General features: G+C 39.1%; 1 protein-coding gene across 1 annotated transcript in view; it reads right to left on the reverse strand.

Moving 5' to 3' along the window:
* prkd1 (protein kinase D1) overlaps positions 1-18502 on the reverse strand; it is a 181437-nt gene that overhangs the window by 2171 nt on the left and 160764 nt on the right. The window contains exons 10-16 of the mRNA XM_060828378.1: positions 16066-16118; positions 9056-9128; positions 6256-6362; positions 5604-5765; positions 3974-4072; positions 3573-3840; positions 2429-2514 (exon numbers count right to left, since the gene is read on the reverse strand). Of these exons, the coding sequence (XP_060684361.1) occupies positions 2429-2514; positions 3573-3840; positions 3974-4072; positions 5604-5765; positions 6256-6362; positions 9056-9128; positions 16066-16118 (848 nt within the window). The remainder of the gene's footprint in view (positions 1-2428; positions 2515-3572; positions 3841-3973; positions 4073-5603; positions 5766-6255; positions 6363-9055; positions 9129-16065; positions 16119-18502) is intronic.

Raw genomic sequence — 18502 nt, forward strand, 5'->3', positions numbered from 1 at the left:
AACTTTTGATGCAGAAACACATCCCAACCCAAAATTGTATAAAGTTTATAATGTGTTTATGATGTTTAGTGAGAACTTTATGAAGTGTTATACCCCACCAAGCTTTATCTATAGACGAAAGCCTTATGCTGTTCAAGGGAAGGTTAGGATGGGTGCAGTACGTACCTCTAAAAAGGAGGAGGTTTGGAGTGAAGTTTTTTTTTGTGTGAAGCAAAGACTGGATATGTATATAGAGTAATCATTTATGTTGGCAAAGGAACACAGTTTGATTCAGAATATAGTGAATATCCCGTGAGTTCTCGCGTTGTGTTGTCTCCGATGAAGCCTTTACTTGGTAAAGGTTATTGTGTTACTGTGGATAACTTTTACACTAGTCCGCAATTAGCTGATACTCCGGTTAGTCACTACACTGATATTTATGGGACTCTCCGTTTGAATAGAAAGGAAGTGCCTGAACAGCTGAAAAGGGCAAAATTGAAAAAAGGGGAACTTGCAGCATTTCAGAGAGGTAAGGTTAATGACTCTTCATTGGAAGGACAAGAAGGACGTTGCAATGCTTTCAACCATTCACAACCCCGCTAGGAAGGATGTTGAGACAAGACAAGGGCCTGTGAAGAAACCAACAGTTGTATATGATTACAATTTTACAATGGGTGGAGTTGACAAGGTGGACCAACAACTAGTAGGTTATCCCAACACAAGGAAACGGGATAAGAAATATTACAAGAAAGTCTTCTTCCATTTGATGGATCTTGCGGTATGGAATTCTTACACCTTGTACAATGTAGCAGTCACTGAGGCAGGAAAAAAAGCCCTCACACACCTGAAATTTCATATGCAGATTATACGAGATATCATCGCAAAATATGGGGCAGATTTACAATCTACTAAAGTAGTAGGGAGACCTTTGACTTCACCAGGATGTTCGCGTTTTACACCAGGACATTTTCCAATGGAAGTCCCAGCAACAGAAAAGAAGACAAATCCAACAAGAAAATGTGCCGTCTGTTGTCTGAAACGTGACCATAGAGGGAAACCAGTCAGGAAGGAGTCACGATAAATGTGTAAACCCTGTAATGTACCTTTATGTATAGTACCATGCTTTGAAAAATACCATACCAAATAATCATTCATAAAATGCCAGAGAAAGTAAGATGTATGAGAAGATGAGGTAAAATAAAAGATAAAATAAGTACAGTATTTTATTTACATTTACATTTGGTTATGAAAATTGAAAAAAAGTATAAAAAAAGATTTTTGAGAAGACATGCTAAAAAAGAGTAAAATAAATGTGTAATTCCCCTTTACTTTTGATGATAAAATTGGAAAAAAAAGCAATAAATTTAAAAAAAATTTAAAAATGGGAAGACGAGTTATCTCGTTTTTGTCGAAAATGGTATCTTCAAAATAAAATTTCAAGTAAAATATTGGGAATAGATAAAAACAAAAGTTATTTCCATAATCAGCATTAAAAATACTCTCAAAAAAAGCTATTAAAAAATTTGTCTGAAAATGAAATGTTTTCTCCAATAAAAGTTGCCGGGGAAGGGGTTAACTTGAGCAGTGACATCTGATGAACAGTAGTGAATCCACAGCCTGTTATGCATTTCAGCCAATGTCCTTTCTATTGAAATCAATAGGAAATAGAATTAGGTGGAATGTAATACAGTTGGCTGTAATGTATACTACCAGCCAAGGTTAATGAGAGTCAAGCTCTCTTGTGGTGCAGTGGTATCATCCCTACACCTGGACCAGAGGCCTGGTTTCAAGCCTCACCTGTTCTAGAGCTGTGTAAAAAAAATCTCTGAACAGGTTGATGAGAAAAATAGGTTTAATTACAAAAAATGTAAATGTGACTCCATTCCACATGTAAAAGACATAGGAACCAGTTATGTGAGCAAGTGGTAGTAATGAACCAAAAGATGACTGACAACAAGTATAAACTTGGAACAATCAAATTAAAACTGACTGTCAGAAATTATTTTAAAACCTAGTCCAGTACACATATTCATATAGCAAGGATGACAACCAGGATAGTTGTGATCCTGACAGAATGCAAGATTGGACTGAACCTCAATATACACATCTGCACATCCACTCACTCAGTCTTATTCCATCACAAGGAGTGTTAATAACATCCGAGCCAATTTCAAGTTATAAAATGAGTAGTAGCTAGACCCAAACAGAATGCTGCTTAGTCTCCAAGGTCTCATTCCCAGCACTGGCTTGAATAGGATTAACAAAAGCGAATTGAGAGCAATTTAATTTAGAAACCAACATTGACTAACTATTCCATTCTTGATTTCTACCTTTGTAAGATGGGTGAGACTGATCTGGATGCAAGATGATATTGCAAAAGCATCTTGAGCCTGGCTTAAGAAATGATAAATAATGCAGAAAAGAATTGTCGAAAAATAAGTAATCTGACCTGCAACCAGGGGTGGCTGAGAGACTTGTCCACACTAAAACGTTTCCTCATTTTCACTTGCAGCAGATTATTGATGACATCAATAGCTGGAAAACAAAAATGCAATCAATTACCATGCACTTCTTTTAAATACAGAAAAATAATTGAGGTTCTAAGCTCAGCCACCGAAAATAGAAAATAGAAAATGCACACAAACAAATAAAGCTTCTCTGAAGGGTCAAGGGTTGGCTCTGTATCTTGACCTGGGGCTACAGATTTCAAAAGCTATCCATCATCATCATTCAGCTGAATGAACAATCACAAAAAAATACACATTTGATATGAATTATAAAGGCTATTTACAAGTGTTACTTATTGCCGGTAGTTTGTTCTCAATTTACACTGAGGTCTTCTGAAAGAAAAATTTGCTCATCAGAAAGTTAACCAGGAACTCTGACGTAAATGAAAAACTGTTGAGGTCCACAAGATTTCTGTTTTAATTTAGTTTTTTGGAAATGTAGTGAATTATATGTTTTGTAATCACTATAGGCTAATAGCACCTGTAATGTTAGCAGTTAATTTTGTGTATGATAAATAAAATGGAATCCCATTATAATAAGCATTTGTAGCACTGTTTTCAACTGCGCCCCTGGTTCGATCTAATTCTAATATATAGTTGTGTGCAGTCACTTTCTGCTATAGTTGACCAATGAAAGGGAAAATTGCGTACGGTGGTCTTCACTCTGCTCAGTGGATGTTGTGCAAAGAATATTGTTGAGAAATTCAGCATGATCCATATTTTGGTTCTCACCAAGTTTCTCTAAGGAGCTTGGGATTTCAATTCTCAGAACTCACTGTTATTTAGAAGCTGCAGCAGTAGGAGCCCACATTGGAACGTGCACCAATGTTTAGGGAAATGATTAGATAATATCTCAGAGGACTGTAGACGGAATGGTTGGCCCTCAGGGTACAATAGGGGACTCTGATGGAATTCAGGAAGAAACATGGCTGGGATCTGTAGTACTATTGGGAGAACCTTACAGGGCAGTTGGGAGTCCATGGCTGAATCTCCCTTTGAGATTCAAAGCTAAATGAGAAATAGTGAAATACTTTTTATCTTATAATTCCAATTCCTCTGCTCAGCAAATCTGTGTAGTATATTTACCTTCAAGGGAAATCTCCTTCCAGGGATTAGGCGGATACATGAAAGCAGCATTCTGGATTTGATCATGAATGTCTTCATCCTCATTAAAGGGAAAGGTGCCACTGAGACTGACATAGACGATGACTCCTACAGACCACATATCTAACGATCGATTATAACCTTTGTTTCGAAGTACTTCTGGAGCCAAGTATGCTGGTGTTCCCACCACAGAACGTCTGAAAGATTTCTCTCCAATTATACGTGCAAATCCAAAGTCACAAAGTTTGACCTATATTTAGAAGAGCACCAGGTCTGATGAGTATTAAAATGATTGGGTAAGAAATACAGTGTGCAGAAATACAGTGATATAGAGAATTCACAGGATGTGTGCTCAGACGTGAAGATGAGATATTCAATCTAACCTGTGGTAAGGGATCGGCTGATGCAAGCAGCACATTCTCAGGCTTCAGATCACAGTGAACTATATTCTTAAAATGAAGATGTCGCAAAGCAACAAGTATCTGTTTTTCCAAAAAAAAAGTCAAATTACTAAAATTGTTATGCAAGAAATAATACCTCCCATTTATTCAATGTGTATTTTGGGAATGAACAAAATCGAGCTTGACTTTGTTCTCAGAAGTGCTCTATAAACATTAAAAAAGGAAAAATGCATAATGTAGAATATAGTGATGTCGTGAGAAATAAAGTGTAGCACAATTCTCCAAAGTGTGCAATGGTTTCACTTTTACATTTCTAAGCAAGGTACGGGGGCCTGGTTGCTGTGGGATTATGGTATTGACAAGCTATTTCAGCTTTCTATATGTAAGAATTGTTAAAAGTCAACTCAACTGCACGGTTGATAGAAATGTGATGCAACAAAATTAGTCTTCATATTTTGAGATTTCACTAAACTCTTGCTTAAATCTGCTTTTCAGTCAACTGACTTAAAAGTGATCTCCTCCAAAACTAGTTTAGTTTTTAACATTTCATTTTTTTCTTTAACATTATTCTCTGCACATCAATTCCAAAACATTGACACACAGTAAACAGAACAGACCTGAAAACTGAACTCTGAGAAACACAAATCATTTTGAATAAAGTTGGCCCAACTCTCAAGCTCTGTCTTCATGTACACTTTGAATTTAAAAACAATTTATAATCCAGTTTGGCCTTATCCCTCTAAATCTAAACCCTTAACTTTTCCAGTGACTTCCCATCTGAACTGTGTCAAACATGCTCCTATATCCACTGTATTTATCCCACTTACTATGTCTTGATTACAGTAACATTGCTTCACAGTCAATGTGCTGAAAATGTAGGAAATTACTTTCAATCAAGGAGCCAAGATATTTTTGAAAATGGCAGCAGTGTAAGGGTTAATTTAGTTGTTACAACTGTGCTACGTGGCAAAGCAATCAAATCAGCCAAGTAGGATTGACAAGCTTCTATAAAAGGTGAGATTTTTGACTAATGGAAAGAAAAGATAGGACTTCATATTTGTGATACTACTTAGACCCAGGTGAAAAAACAGCAATGGGAAGGATATGTCATGACTAGCTGGAAGGAAACACAAATGAGATATCCAGAAATAACTTGAGGAACATGTGCAGAAAATATTACAAAGTAGTTTGAACATCACTGACATTTCTTAGTACTCTGAAGATTAGACCTACAGCGAGCACAGGTGGTGTCCAAGGTCCAACTTGATTTCAGAAAAGTAATCAAGACTAATGACAAGCCCTATAATGTGAATTCAGAAGTGACTGAGCTTCTCTCTAGTTTTGACTGAAGAGATTATTGCTCAAAATGGATTGCATATTATGTCCCATATATAGGCTTTTTAATATTACACATCCTCTCATGTAAAGTCAATGTTAGGGATATTTTTAAAGCAGATTTCCTTCACTTTCGCTGCAGGCTGGATGTTAATTTTGCCAACTGATTAAAAAGAATACAGTGAAAATGCACCTGTAGTATTATTAAAGGTCCTATTTATATCTCTGTTTTGAATATTGTGTTTTTAATCAGCTTGTCCTTGTAAGCGTCACATACCTGCGTAATAAGAAACTTTGTTATACGTTCTGGCAGACGTCCTTTCTCGCTTGACAGGATCACTTCTAGCATGTCTCCATGGAGCTTTTCCATGACAACAAACACTCTTTCGGGAGTCTCAAACATGCATTCCAAATTCACCACGCCAGGGTGATGCAGATTCTAGGTGAAGAAACCATACCTATGAGAAGATATTCTTTGCCACAGACAATAAAATAATACAGTATCCATTAAATTAGCTGTCTGAGTATGGTGTGGAAAGGTTAAATGCACTGCCCAGTTCAATGACTGAAGTGGAAACCCTCAACCCATGCAAAAGGAACTTGAAGTGCTGTAGCCTGCAAGGCTGCAGACCAGGTGCTGAGAAGTAAGATTGGATGGGCAAGTTTGTTCAGTCAGTGCAGATACGGTGAACTGAATGGCCTCTCTCAGTGCTGTAACTTTTCTATGATTCTATGGTTCTTCCAGTAAGATTTAAGACTGCAAAACCAATTAATTTTAGCCTGGTTCTCAAAGACAAAAGGATGACGTGTTAACACTCTGTGGTGGTGCTCCTCCAACTCTCACCCACTCCCAGCACACCCACTCACACGACTAACTCTGGTGCTTCTCAATGTTTGGTGTCAATATTCAGAATTTCTCCCCCATTTACCTGTAAAATGGCAACTTCATTCCGAAGCTGACTCTCTTGCTTTGTTGGAAATCTTAGCTTATCAATTACTTTGATTGCTACATCTCTCCCTGTCTTGCGATGTTTGCCTAACAAACAAGCAAAAAAGATTCAAGCTTTAAATGTGGACTGCAATAGTGGAACATTTGTTTTTCTTGTGATATTTAAGTTGTCGATTTGCGTTTCTAGCCCCTTCTATCTCTCTTTGGTTATCATTTGTGAAGCAACGGGAACCTTGGACAACTGGTCACTATTAATGTTGAAATCCTGGCACTTATTTTTTAATATGTAAGGCTGGAGAAGCAGTTATATACTTTCATTTTGAGGTTATTTTGAGATGAATAGATTTCTAGTGATATCAAGGAAGATTGTTGGGGGGTATAGTGATGAGGTAGACAGTCAGCCATGGTCTGGAATGGTGGAGCAAGCTTGAGGGGCTGAATGGCCTACTCCTACATCCTTATCAACTCATTCAATAGCTTCAGCTGGTGCAGTCTGAATGGTTGTGACATCATCAGGAAAGGATCTCTCAGGGCAGAAGCTCAGTACATGTGCAAATGTTTGATGTGGATGAACACAAGTCACAATTTGACCTGTGCCCCATGTTCCACTTCTGGAGAAGATAGCCACATCTTCCCTGGCCCATTTCAAGTATTGGAGGATTGTCCTCACTTCCTGTGGAAAATTGAAATATGAGACTTCACCCCATGGGGCAATGTTTGCAATCAGGTGCAACACAGAGAGATGCGGCTGTGAATAGCTTGTAGGTTATGGAATGTGTTTCACGAGGGGCTACAGGATTACAAATGTATGGGGTGGTATTGTGAGGCCTGGGATTCATGCCAGTGTTTTCTCAGGTGTTCTTTATAGATATCAGGATGCTCAATGTGTGCTAAAACTGGAAGCCAGAGGTAGTCTCCATGACTTTCTAGATGTGGATATCCACACAAGTGAGTACAAGAAAACTATTGCACATTTTATCAAGTGTATTTATTATGTCAGTGAATTGATTGTTTTGTTTTAACCTGTCAAAATTTCTTGAAGACATTTTACACCAAATAGCCTAAAAAAAAAGGATTATGGACATAGGAACATACGAATTAGGAGCAGGAGTTGGCCAGGCCCCTAATAGCTGCTGCACCATTCAATAAAGTCATGAAGGATCGGAATGCAACCTTAATTCCACACTCCTGCCTATTTCTGAGAACTTTTGACTCTTTTGTCAGTGAAGTACGTATCTACCTCTGGTTTAAAAGAAATTGATGATCCTGTCTCCATCACGTTCTGGGAAAGAGAATTCTAAAAACTCATGACCCTCTGAGAGAAAATAATGCTCCTCTGTTCCAACTTAAATGGGTGACACCTTATTTGTGATCTGTATCCCCTGATTCTAGTTATCTTTTTGACATCTGCTCTGTCAATTCCTCTCAGAATTTGATATGCTTCAATATGATTACCTCTCATTTTTCTAAATTTGTAAAGGATACAGGCCAGCCTCTCTACATTTTCCTCATAACACTCTGAAATGTTTCTATATTATTTTGCCTCTCGTTCAGTGGAGACCGTTCAAAGAATCAGTCATACTGAAGAGCTAAACAGAACAATCACGCTGATACTAAATGAAACTGAGTGCATGTGTTGCAAAAGAAATCTTTATCTGATTGGAAATCAATGCACCTACGCCAATCTCTGTGTCAATGACCCAACTAGTAAAGGGCCTGAGGAACAATTTCTATGAATAAACATTGCTAAAAGTAAAACTCTTGGAATTTAGAACCACACACAGTGACTGTCATTAAACACCCTCATTGATGGTAATTGTCCTTTAGTATAAGGTAAACTACATTTTAAAAGTTAATCACGAGTGGAAGAATACATTTTTTGATGACTGCCTGGTCTGTTGTTATTCTTCATCATTACATAGCTATTTGGCAATTGTTACATGTTTTCTTGTGTTGCCTTGAAATGGAATATAAAACTGCCTGATTTTCTAGTTTTGTGATTTCATCCACTTGGGTTGTAAGTTTTAGAAGCTGAAATTCCTATTCAATATCAATGCAGACAGTATCAAGACCACAAGATAACAATGTATTTGGCATCATAACAGATTTAGTACAGCAAAAAACAATCACAAGCATTTCTTTGTTTGGTATAGTGTGATAGATAAATTCTTAATTATAGAATTGAACTAAGAAAATAAGCTGAGAAATAATTCTTCCTGTAAAACTTTCATCTAATATCTACAGACTGTGAAAAATACTGTACTAACTACCCATCATGTGGTTAATGTTGACTTATAGAAAAATGTAAAACCTTTCCTCCCACATCTTTTGCATCACTTGATACAACTGTCAAGCTCCTCACATTAACACACTAACAGAAGAATTGGCACATAAAAGCAAAGTGATCACCCAGGTTAAAGATTCACTTTACAATCCATATTTGTTCTCTCACAGACCATAAAATATCATTTATAATGTAGTACAGTTGTCTTATGCTACTTACTGGAGACAAATACCCTTGTGGAAAAAGAACAATTACAGATCACATTAAATGTAGATAGTGTGACAGGTTGTGTACTTCACAATGGGTTTTATTCGATGAATGAAGAAATTAAAGTTTACAGATTATTTTAAAAATGCAAATCGCTCATCATAAAATAGTTACTTCCAACTGAATGAATGTCGTTCAGACATAGTTGTTCATTTACCTGTGTCTATAATCACAATTGATGCTCTTAAAATATGGTAATTTCTAGACAATACGGTAAGTTTTTTTTTACCTCCATAAACGATTCCAAACTGACCAGATCCCAGTACTTCATCTGGAAATATTTGGTACACTGTGCTGATATCCTGTTGGAAGACAGTTATATCTGACATTTGCTGGAATAGTTTTCGTAAGCCTCATTATTGAGAAAATCACATTTAAATTACAAACTCTGCATTTAATCCTAAAATGCTAAAATTTAAGCTCTCATACATTGTTGTCAAATATTGTTCATCTCCAACACTGAATAATATTTTACAGCACACAAGGGCAAAAGGTTTCATAAGCTATATATAATGATCATCAGCCATGTTCCCCAGGGTTTATTACTAAGACCACTACTGTTTTTGATACATTAATGATTAGGACTGGGAGTGTTGGGCAAAATTTCAAACATTGCAGCTGAAATGAAACTTGATATGTAGTAAACTGCAGATGCTAGTGATAGACTTTAAGATGACATTGGCAGGCTGGTGAATGGGCAGACACATGGCAAATGAAATTCAATGAAGAAATTTCTGTAGAAAGCATGAGGAGAATGAAAACAGGCTAAATGGCATAATTTGAAAGGGAATACAGGAACAGAGATACCTCAGGAAGTTTACATGCAAAGTTTGAAAGTGGCAGGTCAGGTTAAAAAAGCATTTCAGATCCTGAATTTTAGAAGTACAGAAAGAGTACAAAAGGCAGCAAGTTTCACTAAACACTAACTGGGGCATCTTATGGGGTCTGCAGGAATGGGAAATGTGGCTGATTTAGGTCGGAGCTGAAATTTCATTCTCCTGATGGAAACTTCAAGTTGAGAGATTAAGTCAGGTGTGTGTTTGGCAAATTGCACCTGATACTGTTTCATGCCAGACTCTTACACATTTGCATTCCATGAATACTTATTTTGTTAAAACCGTTTGCAGTCATATCCTACCTTCACGATCAGGTCAGTGTGTCTTGTCTTTATGGCATACTGCTCATGTTTGGTGGCACGCAGTAGTTGACTTTGGTCGGAGGTCAGTGGTTTTGTTTCTTAGAATTCTGCAGCACATGGGAGGGCAGAGGAAAATGGCAGCTTCCATGCAGACTCAGGACTGAGAAGGGAGAGTCAGTGGTAGGAGTGGGGTGGCAACAGTGGGGTCAGGGAGATAAAGAAATAAATTGGGAAGTGCCTAGCTTCCAGGATGTAGGAAGGGAACTGGGAATAATTAGTCAATGAAGAAAACTAGTACTACTGAAATGGGAGTCCATCTCAGGATGTTGGCCAAAGAATCTCCACAGGATTTTGAGTTCTTCTGTAACATTTCAAATAACTCCCCAACCACCTCAAGAGTTATTTACAGTCCTTTACAATACAAAGAAGGGAGGGCTAGCTGCATCTGCAAATTCACCTTTGTCCCACAGATTGGTAATGGCAAAACTGAGCACTAACGTGAATATTCAAAACAGAGTGAGTGCTAAAATGCAACATTGTTTCTTGTACAATAATGACAATATCTCTTAACTCCCTGTAATCACCAGGCCTGCCAACTACGAGATGTGTCACAGCTTAGCTCTGTGACTAAGCCTGCCTCAATAATTAACGATGTTGCACACATGAATAAAGTGAAATCAGTGTAATGTGAAAGCTTAATCCAGAAAATACCCACACCAACATGAGGTTCTCAGCAGGTCTTGTGTTAGTAGCAATGGAGCTGAGCAGGAAAAGGCCATGATGAACAGTCAGAAGGCTCTTTTTAGGCCAAATGTCAGGATTCAGGTAAAACTCTGCCCTAGATTTGCCCAGCTGCAGTATAATGTCCAATTCTGGGTTCCACACCACAGGGTAGGAGGTGAGACTCTTGAGAAGATACAGAAGAGATTTACTATTAAGGTTCCAGGAATGAGGGATGATATTTACAGGGATGGATTAGAGAAGTCCTTCCAGGACAGAATGCTGAGAGCACAGAGGAGGGATTTAAAATCATGAAGAACTTAGAAGAAGTAAATAAAGAGACACTGATTCTAATGGGTGGAAAATTAAGATGTGGGGAACAAATTTAAGGGGATTGGCAAAGGAATGAGAAATAATATAAGGAAAATCTTTTTATGGAAGTGCTTGAGGGTTTGCAGGTTGTCGAATATGAGTACAATAGGAGCTTTCAAAAGAGAATTGAATAAATACTTGAAACATAAAATAATCAGTGATCTGTGGGAAGATTGGGTTAGAGAATAAGCTAGATTACTCTTTGGAAAAGCTTGTGTAGACACAATGGTCTGAATGAGTTCCTATGTGCTGTTCTATTCTGATGCTTTTTTTAACTTAAACAGGCATTGCTTAAATGAAAATATATGTAAACTTTTTACAAAGGTTGAAACTATATAACATATAACGTAAGGTGTTATAAAAGGTGCTTTTCAATTTTAAGATGACAAGTCATAATGTTTCATGAATAGATAGTATTTTCAGTGCTCCCTTTAAATATATTTCATACCACTTTGCATTTTTAGTTTAAAGTCAACAAAATAAAGCTAATTCATTTTGAAGCATTGCAGTTTAGTTGCATTTTTTTACTCTCAGGATATCAACTGAAAATGTAATAGATGGGTGTGAAGCAGTCAGTTGTTTAATGTGTTAAAATCACCAACGCAACTCATTGAAGACAGCGTCACTCATCTGTCTTGAAATCATCCTCACCCATCAAATATAAATAGGAATGTGACATTTGGCTACTATGTACGCTTATAGTGCCCCAATCACATTCCTCAATATAAAAAGCACCTTTTTCAAGTTAAGAGTATTTTTGATGAAATGACGAGAGGAAAAAGTAGTGTGATTTAGCGTGATTCATTTCCCAGAATGATGATGTTTTTTGCAGAGATGGTAATGCCAACAATAAATCCACAACCTATTTTAAATTTGTTGTTACTTTTACATTAGTTTTAAACAAATGGCAGATGGATCTCTTGTTCAGCCACAGCATCGGGCATGACATTGCTGAAACTGCCTGCCCCCACACAGGCCCTGAATCTGGGAGGCGGGGGCCAGGATTAATTGACTGGGCGAGGAGAAGAGTAAACATGGAGTGGATTATTTTGAGTAGGCTGCTCATGGTTACAAGGAACCGGAACAGAAAATATCCCAAAGCTTGACCACAAGACTGCCTTGTTTCACTTGGCACCAACCATCCCATGCCATTCAAAAAATATCCATGGAGACAGGCGAGTGACAGGCACAGTGCAACTACTTTTGTTATTATTCACTCATGTACATTGCTGGCTGGTCAGCATTTATTGCCCATCCCAACTCGCCCTTGATAAGGTGGTGATGAGCTGTCTTTTTGAACCGATGTCTACCTGCTGTGGGTTGATCATCCAGTTGCAAATGCGGGGGGATAATTAAACAACTCACTGGAGAGGGAAGCTCCACAAATATCCCCATCCTCACTAATGAATGAGACCAACTCATCAGTGCAAACAAAAAGCCTGAAGCATTCGCAGCTATATAAATACAGTGGCTTCAAAACCTGGTCAGAGGCTAGGAATACTGTGCAGAGTAACTCACCTCCCGACTCCCTAAATCCTGTCCACCATCTACAAGACACAAAGGAGGACCCAGTAACAGTGAAGGCATGACGATATATTCCCAAGTCAGGATGGTGACTGACTTGGAGGGGAACTTGACGGTGGTGATGCTCCCATGTATCTGCTGCCCTTGACTTGTACATGAAATGTTTGTGGGTTTGGAAGGTGCTGTCTAAAGGTCTTTGGTGAATTTCTGCAATGCTGCTCTGAATGTCAGTGGTGGAGGGAGTGGATGCTTGTGGGTATAGTGCCAATCAAGAGGGGTGCTTTGTTCTGGATGGTGTCTTGCTTCTTGAATGTTGTTGGAGCTGCAGCCATCCAGTCAAGTAGAGAGTACTTCATCACACTCCTGACTTATGCGTTGTAGATAGTGCACAGGATCTAGGGAGTCAGGAGGTGAGTATTCCTAGCTTTTGACCAGCTCTTGTAGCTATTCTATTTATATATCTGCAAATACTTCAGGCTTTGCGTTTGCGCTAATGGGTTAGTCTTTTCCATTAGTGAGGATGGGGTCTTTGTGGAGCCTCCTCCTCCAGTGAGTTGTTTACTTGTCCCTTACCATTCACATTTGGATGAAGCAGGACTTCAGAGCTTAAATCTAATCCATTGGTTTGCTTAGCTCTGTCTATCACTTGCTTTTTATGCTGTTTGCCATGTAATTAGTTCTGTCAGTAGGCTGACACACCAATTTTGAATATGCCTGGTACTGCTCCTGGCATGCCCACTTGCACTCTGCATTAAACCAGGCCATGAAGTTACAAACTGTGCTGGAGTACAATTCTGCTGTTGATGCCCTGCAGTGCCTCATGATGCCCAGTCTTGAGTTGCTAGATCTGTTTGAAGTCTGTCCCATTTAGCATGGTGTTAGGGCAATGCAACACGGTGGAGGGAAGTAGTTAGTGCTGCCTCACAGCTCCAGGTATCCTGGTTCAATTCCAGCCTGTGTGAAATTTGCATGTCCTCACCATATGTGCATGGATTTTCTCCAGGTGCTCCAGTTTTCTTTCCCCAGTCCAAAGATGGGCAGGTTAGGTGGATTAACTATGGGAAATTGAGGGTTACAGGGATAGATAGGGTAGGGAGGTGGTCTGGGTGGGTGTTCTTCATTGGGTCGATGTAGTCTTGATGTGATGAAAGCCCTCTATCTGCACCATAGGGAATCCACGATTCTATGAGGTTGTTCTCAATGTGAATGTGAGACTTTGACTCTAGAAGGCTGTGCCATGGTTACTGTTACTGATTCTATCAGGGACAGATGGGAAGGCTGAGGTCAAGTATGTTCTTCCACGTGTTGGTTCCCTCACCCAATCTAACAGCTATGCCCTTTAGGACCCAACCAGCTTGATCAGTGGTACTGCTACTGAGCCACTCTTGGTGGTGGGGATGGGAATTCCATACCCAAAGTACATATTGTACTCTTGCTACCCTCAATGTTTCCTCCAGGTCTTGTTCAACATGGAGGAGTACTGATTCATCAGTGAAAGAAGGTAGTTATATGGCAATCAGCAGGAGGTTTCCTTGCCCATGTTTAACCTGGAGCCATGATGTGAAGGTGCCGGTGTTGGACAAAGTTAAAACTCACACAACACCAGGTTATAGTCCAAACGTTTTATTTGGAAGTACAAGCTTTCGGAGCTCTGCTCCTTCGTCAGGTAGCTAGTGGAGTAGGATCATAGGACACAGAATTTATCGCGAAAGATCATAGTTACATACACTGATGCGATATACTGAACAAACCTAGATTAATGTTAAATCTTTCATCTTTTAGAATGGGTTACAGGTTTTGATATGATTTTTCGTGATAAATTTTGTGTCCTATGATCCTACTCCACTAGATACCTGATGAAGGAGCGTCGCTCTGAAAGCTAGTGTGCCTCCAAATAAACCTGTTGGACTATAACCTGGTGTGGTGTGATCTTTAACTTGAAGCCATGACACTTCATGGGTTCCAGTGTCAATGTTGAGGACTCCCAGGGCAACTCTTTCCTGATTGTGTCCCACTGTGCTGCCATTGGGACAGGACATATCCAGAAATGGTGATGACAGTGTCTGGGACATTGTCTGTAAGTTACGATTCCGTGAGTATGCCTATCAGGCTGTTGCTTGACTAGTCTGTGAGACAGCTCTCCCAATTTTAGCACGAGTCCCCAGATGTTCAAGAGAAGGCTTTTGCAGGGTTAACAGGGCTATTTCTGTTGTTGCCTTGGTCAAGACTAGGTGGTCCATCTGATTCCATTTCTTTGTAGTTTCTGATACAGCTGAATGGCATGCTAGGCTATTTCACAGGGCAGTTAAGAGTCAACCACATTGCTTTGGGTCTGGAATCACATGGAGGCCATACCAAGTGAGGTCCTTCCCTGAAGGATATTCATGAACGAGTTGAGTGTTTTTTTCCAAAAGTCAGCAGCAGTTTCATCAATCGATTGTTAATTCCAGATTTTCTTTTACTGAATTCAAATTACACCAGCTACCATGGCAGGATTTGAACCCATGCCCCCAGGACATTAGCTGAGTCTCTGGATTGATAGTCTAGTGATAATACCAGTAGGCCATTGCCTCTCCAAACAGCTGGCTGACATCCAATTTTAGGAACCTTCTGCATGTGAGCTGACATAAATTTCTAGCCTTTCCCTTTGGCATTCCTACACAAAAATACTAGTTTGTCACTGAAATTTTTAAAAATATATGTTTGATTTTTACCTTTCGGCTCTGCTATTTCCCCGCATGCAATTACCCTGTCAAACAACCAGTAGCACTCTGCTTTGGGTAGTTTGTTGCCACAATCCTCCTTTTACAATGATGAATCTAGCACCTGTCTAGTTCTCAATGGAAGTGGCACTAGTCCAACGAAACAAGTTAGGTTATTGCACGATAGCAGTTGACACATTTTACGCTCGCTTGCTCAGCATAATTGCTTGGCATAAGGACTCTTAGGAACTGCACAAAATACCTGTGCTCCTATCTGGTAGCATGCAGAACTCAACTGCCCCAACCAACGAGATTGTCCTCAAACAATATCAGATTGTGCGAAGTTCAATGTAATATGGACATTAACCCCTTCAGAATCATTACCTTTGCAACACAATCCATTGGAATTCATTTGTGATGAAACTATGACTAGAATGTGCTACATTAAAAATCGAGCTTAGATTAAGAGATCATTTATATGTGAGCTATAGTGTCCCAAGGAAGTCATGTTGGGATTACCAGGACTATAGATTATGAAGGGTTAAGTCATTTGCTGCCACAATGGAGCTAACTTTATTTATAGTATCTTGCAAGAGGTCATTGAATAGTCCTCCCAGACTGACTGTTTTTTTATCTAGACTGGGCAAACAGAATGGGCAGCACCGAGGAAAAGTAACACTTTCTGAAGTGTGATTATGTACTGGCACAATTGTCCTCAGGAATGGTTGATCATTGCACTTTGTGAATAACTGTGTTCCTTTAATTTCAGCAAACACTACTCACCACATTCTCCTGGATCTGGCAGTTTGACACTGAAATGCTGATGGATACATCTCCTGGTTTCAAAAAAAAGAATAATACTGAATTTATGGCTGTGAAATATTTTAGAATGCTTATGCATCAGTTACACTAAATTCATAAAAGGAGGAGATACTCAGCAAGTCAGAAGGCATCTGCAGAGAGGCAACAGTGACTGTTTCACACCAGCGGTGCTACTCTCTGCACAGGTGCTGCCTGACCAGCAAGAGTACTTTTATTTCAGATTTCTGAAATCTGCAATATTTTACTAGTTTTATACTGGCATTCCTTGCTGCTTCAAGTTATTTATTTTTCAAGGAACAAAGCAAATAATCTAACATAAGTGACAGCACAAAATTCTTGAGAACTATACTAATAGTTATACTTAATGCCAGTCAGACAGCGAACAGTCAACATATTAGATAGCATACTTTTTGTTAAGATTTTCATACCGTGTGTTGGGCAAATAAGTGGCTCCTTGTACAATAGGACCTTCCTGGGTATCTAGTCATTCATTTTACACTCACACAGCCACAGCCTTAGGGTGGCACGGTGACTCAGTGGTTAGCACTACAGCCTTACAGTGCCAGCGACCCAGGTTAGACCCTAGCCTTGGGCGACTGTCCGTGTGAAGTTTGCACATTCTCCCCATATCTGTGTGGGTTTCTTCACACAATCCAAAGATGAGCAGGTTAGGTGAATTGGCCATGCTAAACTGCCCATAGCGTTCAGAGATGTGTAGGTTAGTTGCATTAGTCAGGGGTAAATGTAGAGTAATAGGGGAATGGGTCTGGGTGGGTGTGTTGAGCCTAAGGGCCTGTTTCCACACTGTAGGCATTCAATGATTCTACAGGTATAGCTATTCTACTATTCAATCGCAAGCTATCTCCTTTGGGAAGACCATGGTTAAATTTCTAACCTGCCCAATACCAATATCTATTCAGAAGTTACATGACACCAGGCTATTGTTAAAGTGACATCAGATTTCACCTGACGAAGAAGCAGCGCTCCAAAAGCTTGTAATTTCAAAGAAACCTGCTGGACTATAACCTGGTGTCGGGTGACTTCTGACTTTGTCCACCTCCATCCAACACTGGCACCTCCACATCATGGCTAAGATCTATTGGTCACAATTGAGGAGATCCACTGTAGCTATAAGATTAAAGTAAAACAGGATTTTCATTACAGGTTCAAACGTAAAATCTATTCAGTAAATTTCATGCTGAATTGAAATATTTTTGTATTCTCAGTGTATTCTCGAACTATGCTGCACAATTTCATTTGAATGTTCAATGGTAAAATTTGAAAAATAATATATAAGGAAGAATGGAAACTAAGAGCTTCTAGATTAAAAAAAAGTTAATCTAATTCACCTCGCATCACCATCATAATCACAATGGTAATGCGTTCTGATTAAATCATGTCACGATGGCCACAAAAAAGGTTTCTGTTGATCACAGAATTGATGTCTATTTAAACATTTAGGGAATCAATACAGCTCGATGCTTTCTTTAGCTTTGTGGTGATGTCCTAGTTTCTAAGCCAATCAAAGGCCCACTTTAGGATTTGAGCCCAATATTTACATGGCCCTTCCATACACGGTTGAGGGAGTACTGCACTGTTCAGTATGGTTTAGGGAATACTGAGGGAGCAATGAAGGAACATTGAGGTAGCAAGAGGGATTACTGCACTGTTCAATGCAGTGCTGAGACCAAACTAAGAGAGTACAGCACCGTTCAGTCTTGTGTTGAGACAGAACTGAGGGAGTGCAGCATTGTTGAGGGAGTACTGCACTATTAAGTTTGGTGTTGAGGGAACACTGAGGGAGAACTGAGGAAGTAGTGAACGAGAACTGAAGGAGTACTGAACTGTGCAATACTCAGTATTTGCTCAGTGCTCCCTCAACACTGTACGGCTGAGGGAGAACCGAGAGAGTACTGATGTATCACTAAGGGACTACTGCACTGTTCAGTACAGTGTTAAGGGAGAACTGAAGGAGTACTGAACTGTTGAAACCATCTGGGTCAAATGTGATACTGGACAAGAGTCCTATAAACTTTTCCGTTTGACTTAAAAGATCACATGGCACTACTTAAAGAAGAACAGGAAGCAATCCAATGTTCTAGTCAACATTTACCCTTCACCATCACTGCTGTAAAGCATTTATATCATTGCTTTCATGTACAAAAATTGACTGCTGCATTTGAGTATATTACAACAGTGTTTCTAATTCAAAAGTACTTTGCACATTTTGTGGACATGAAAGTTATTATATAATTGAAAGTCTTTTTTTTCTCTTACTTCAATACAGAGGGCAAGAAATGTGTTGAAATGACAGTGTTTCACAATGTACATGCATGAGAAGTTCTGGTTTGGTTTGAATCAGTTTTGGATTTTCATTGATTCTGACGGCAGTGCCTTG

The sequence above is a fragment of the Hemiscyllium ocellatum genome, chromosome 8, assembly GCF_020745735.1.
Source record: "Hemiscyllium ocellatum isolate sHemOce1 chromosome 8, sHemOce1.pat.X.cur, whole genome shotgun sequence".
NCBI lineage: Eukaryota > Metazoa > Chordata > Chondrichthyes > Orectolobiformes > Hemiscylliidae > Hemiscyllium > Hemiscyllium ocellatum.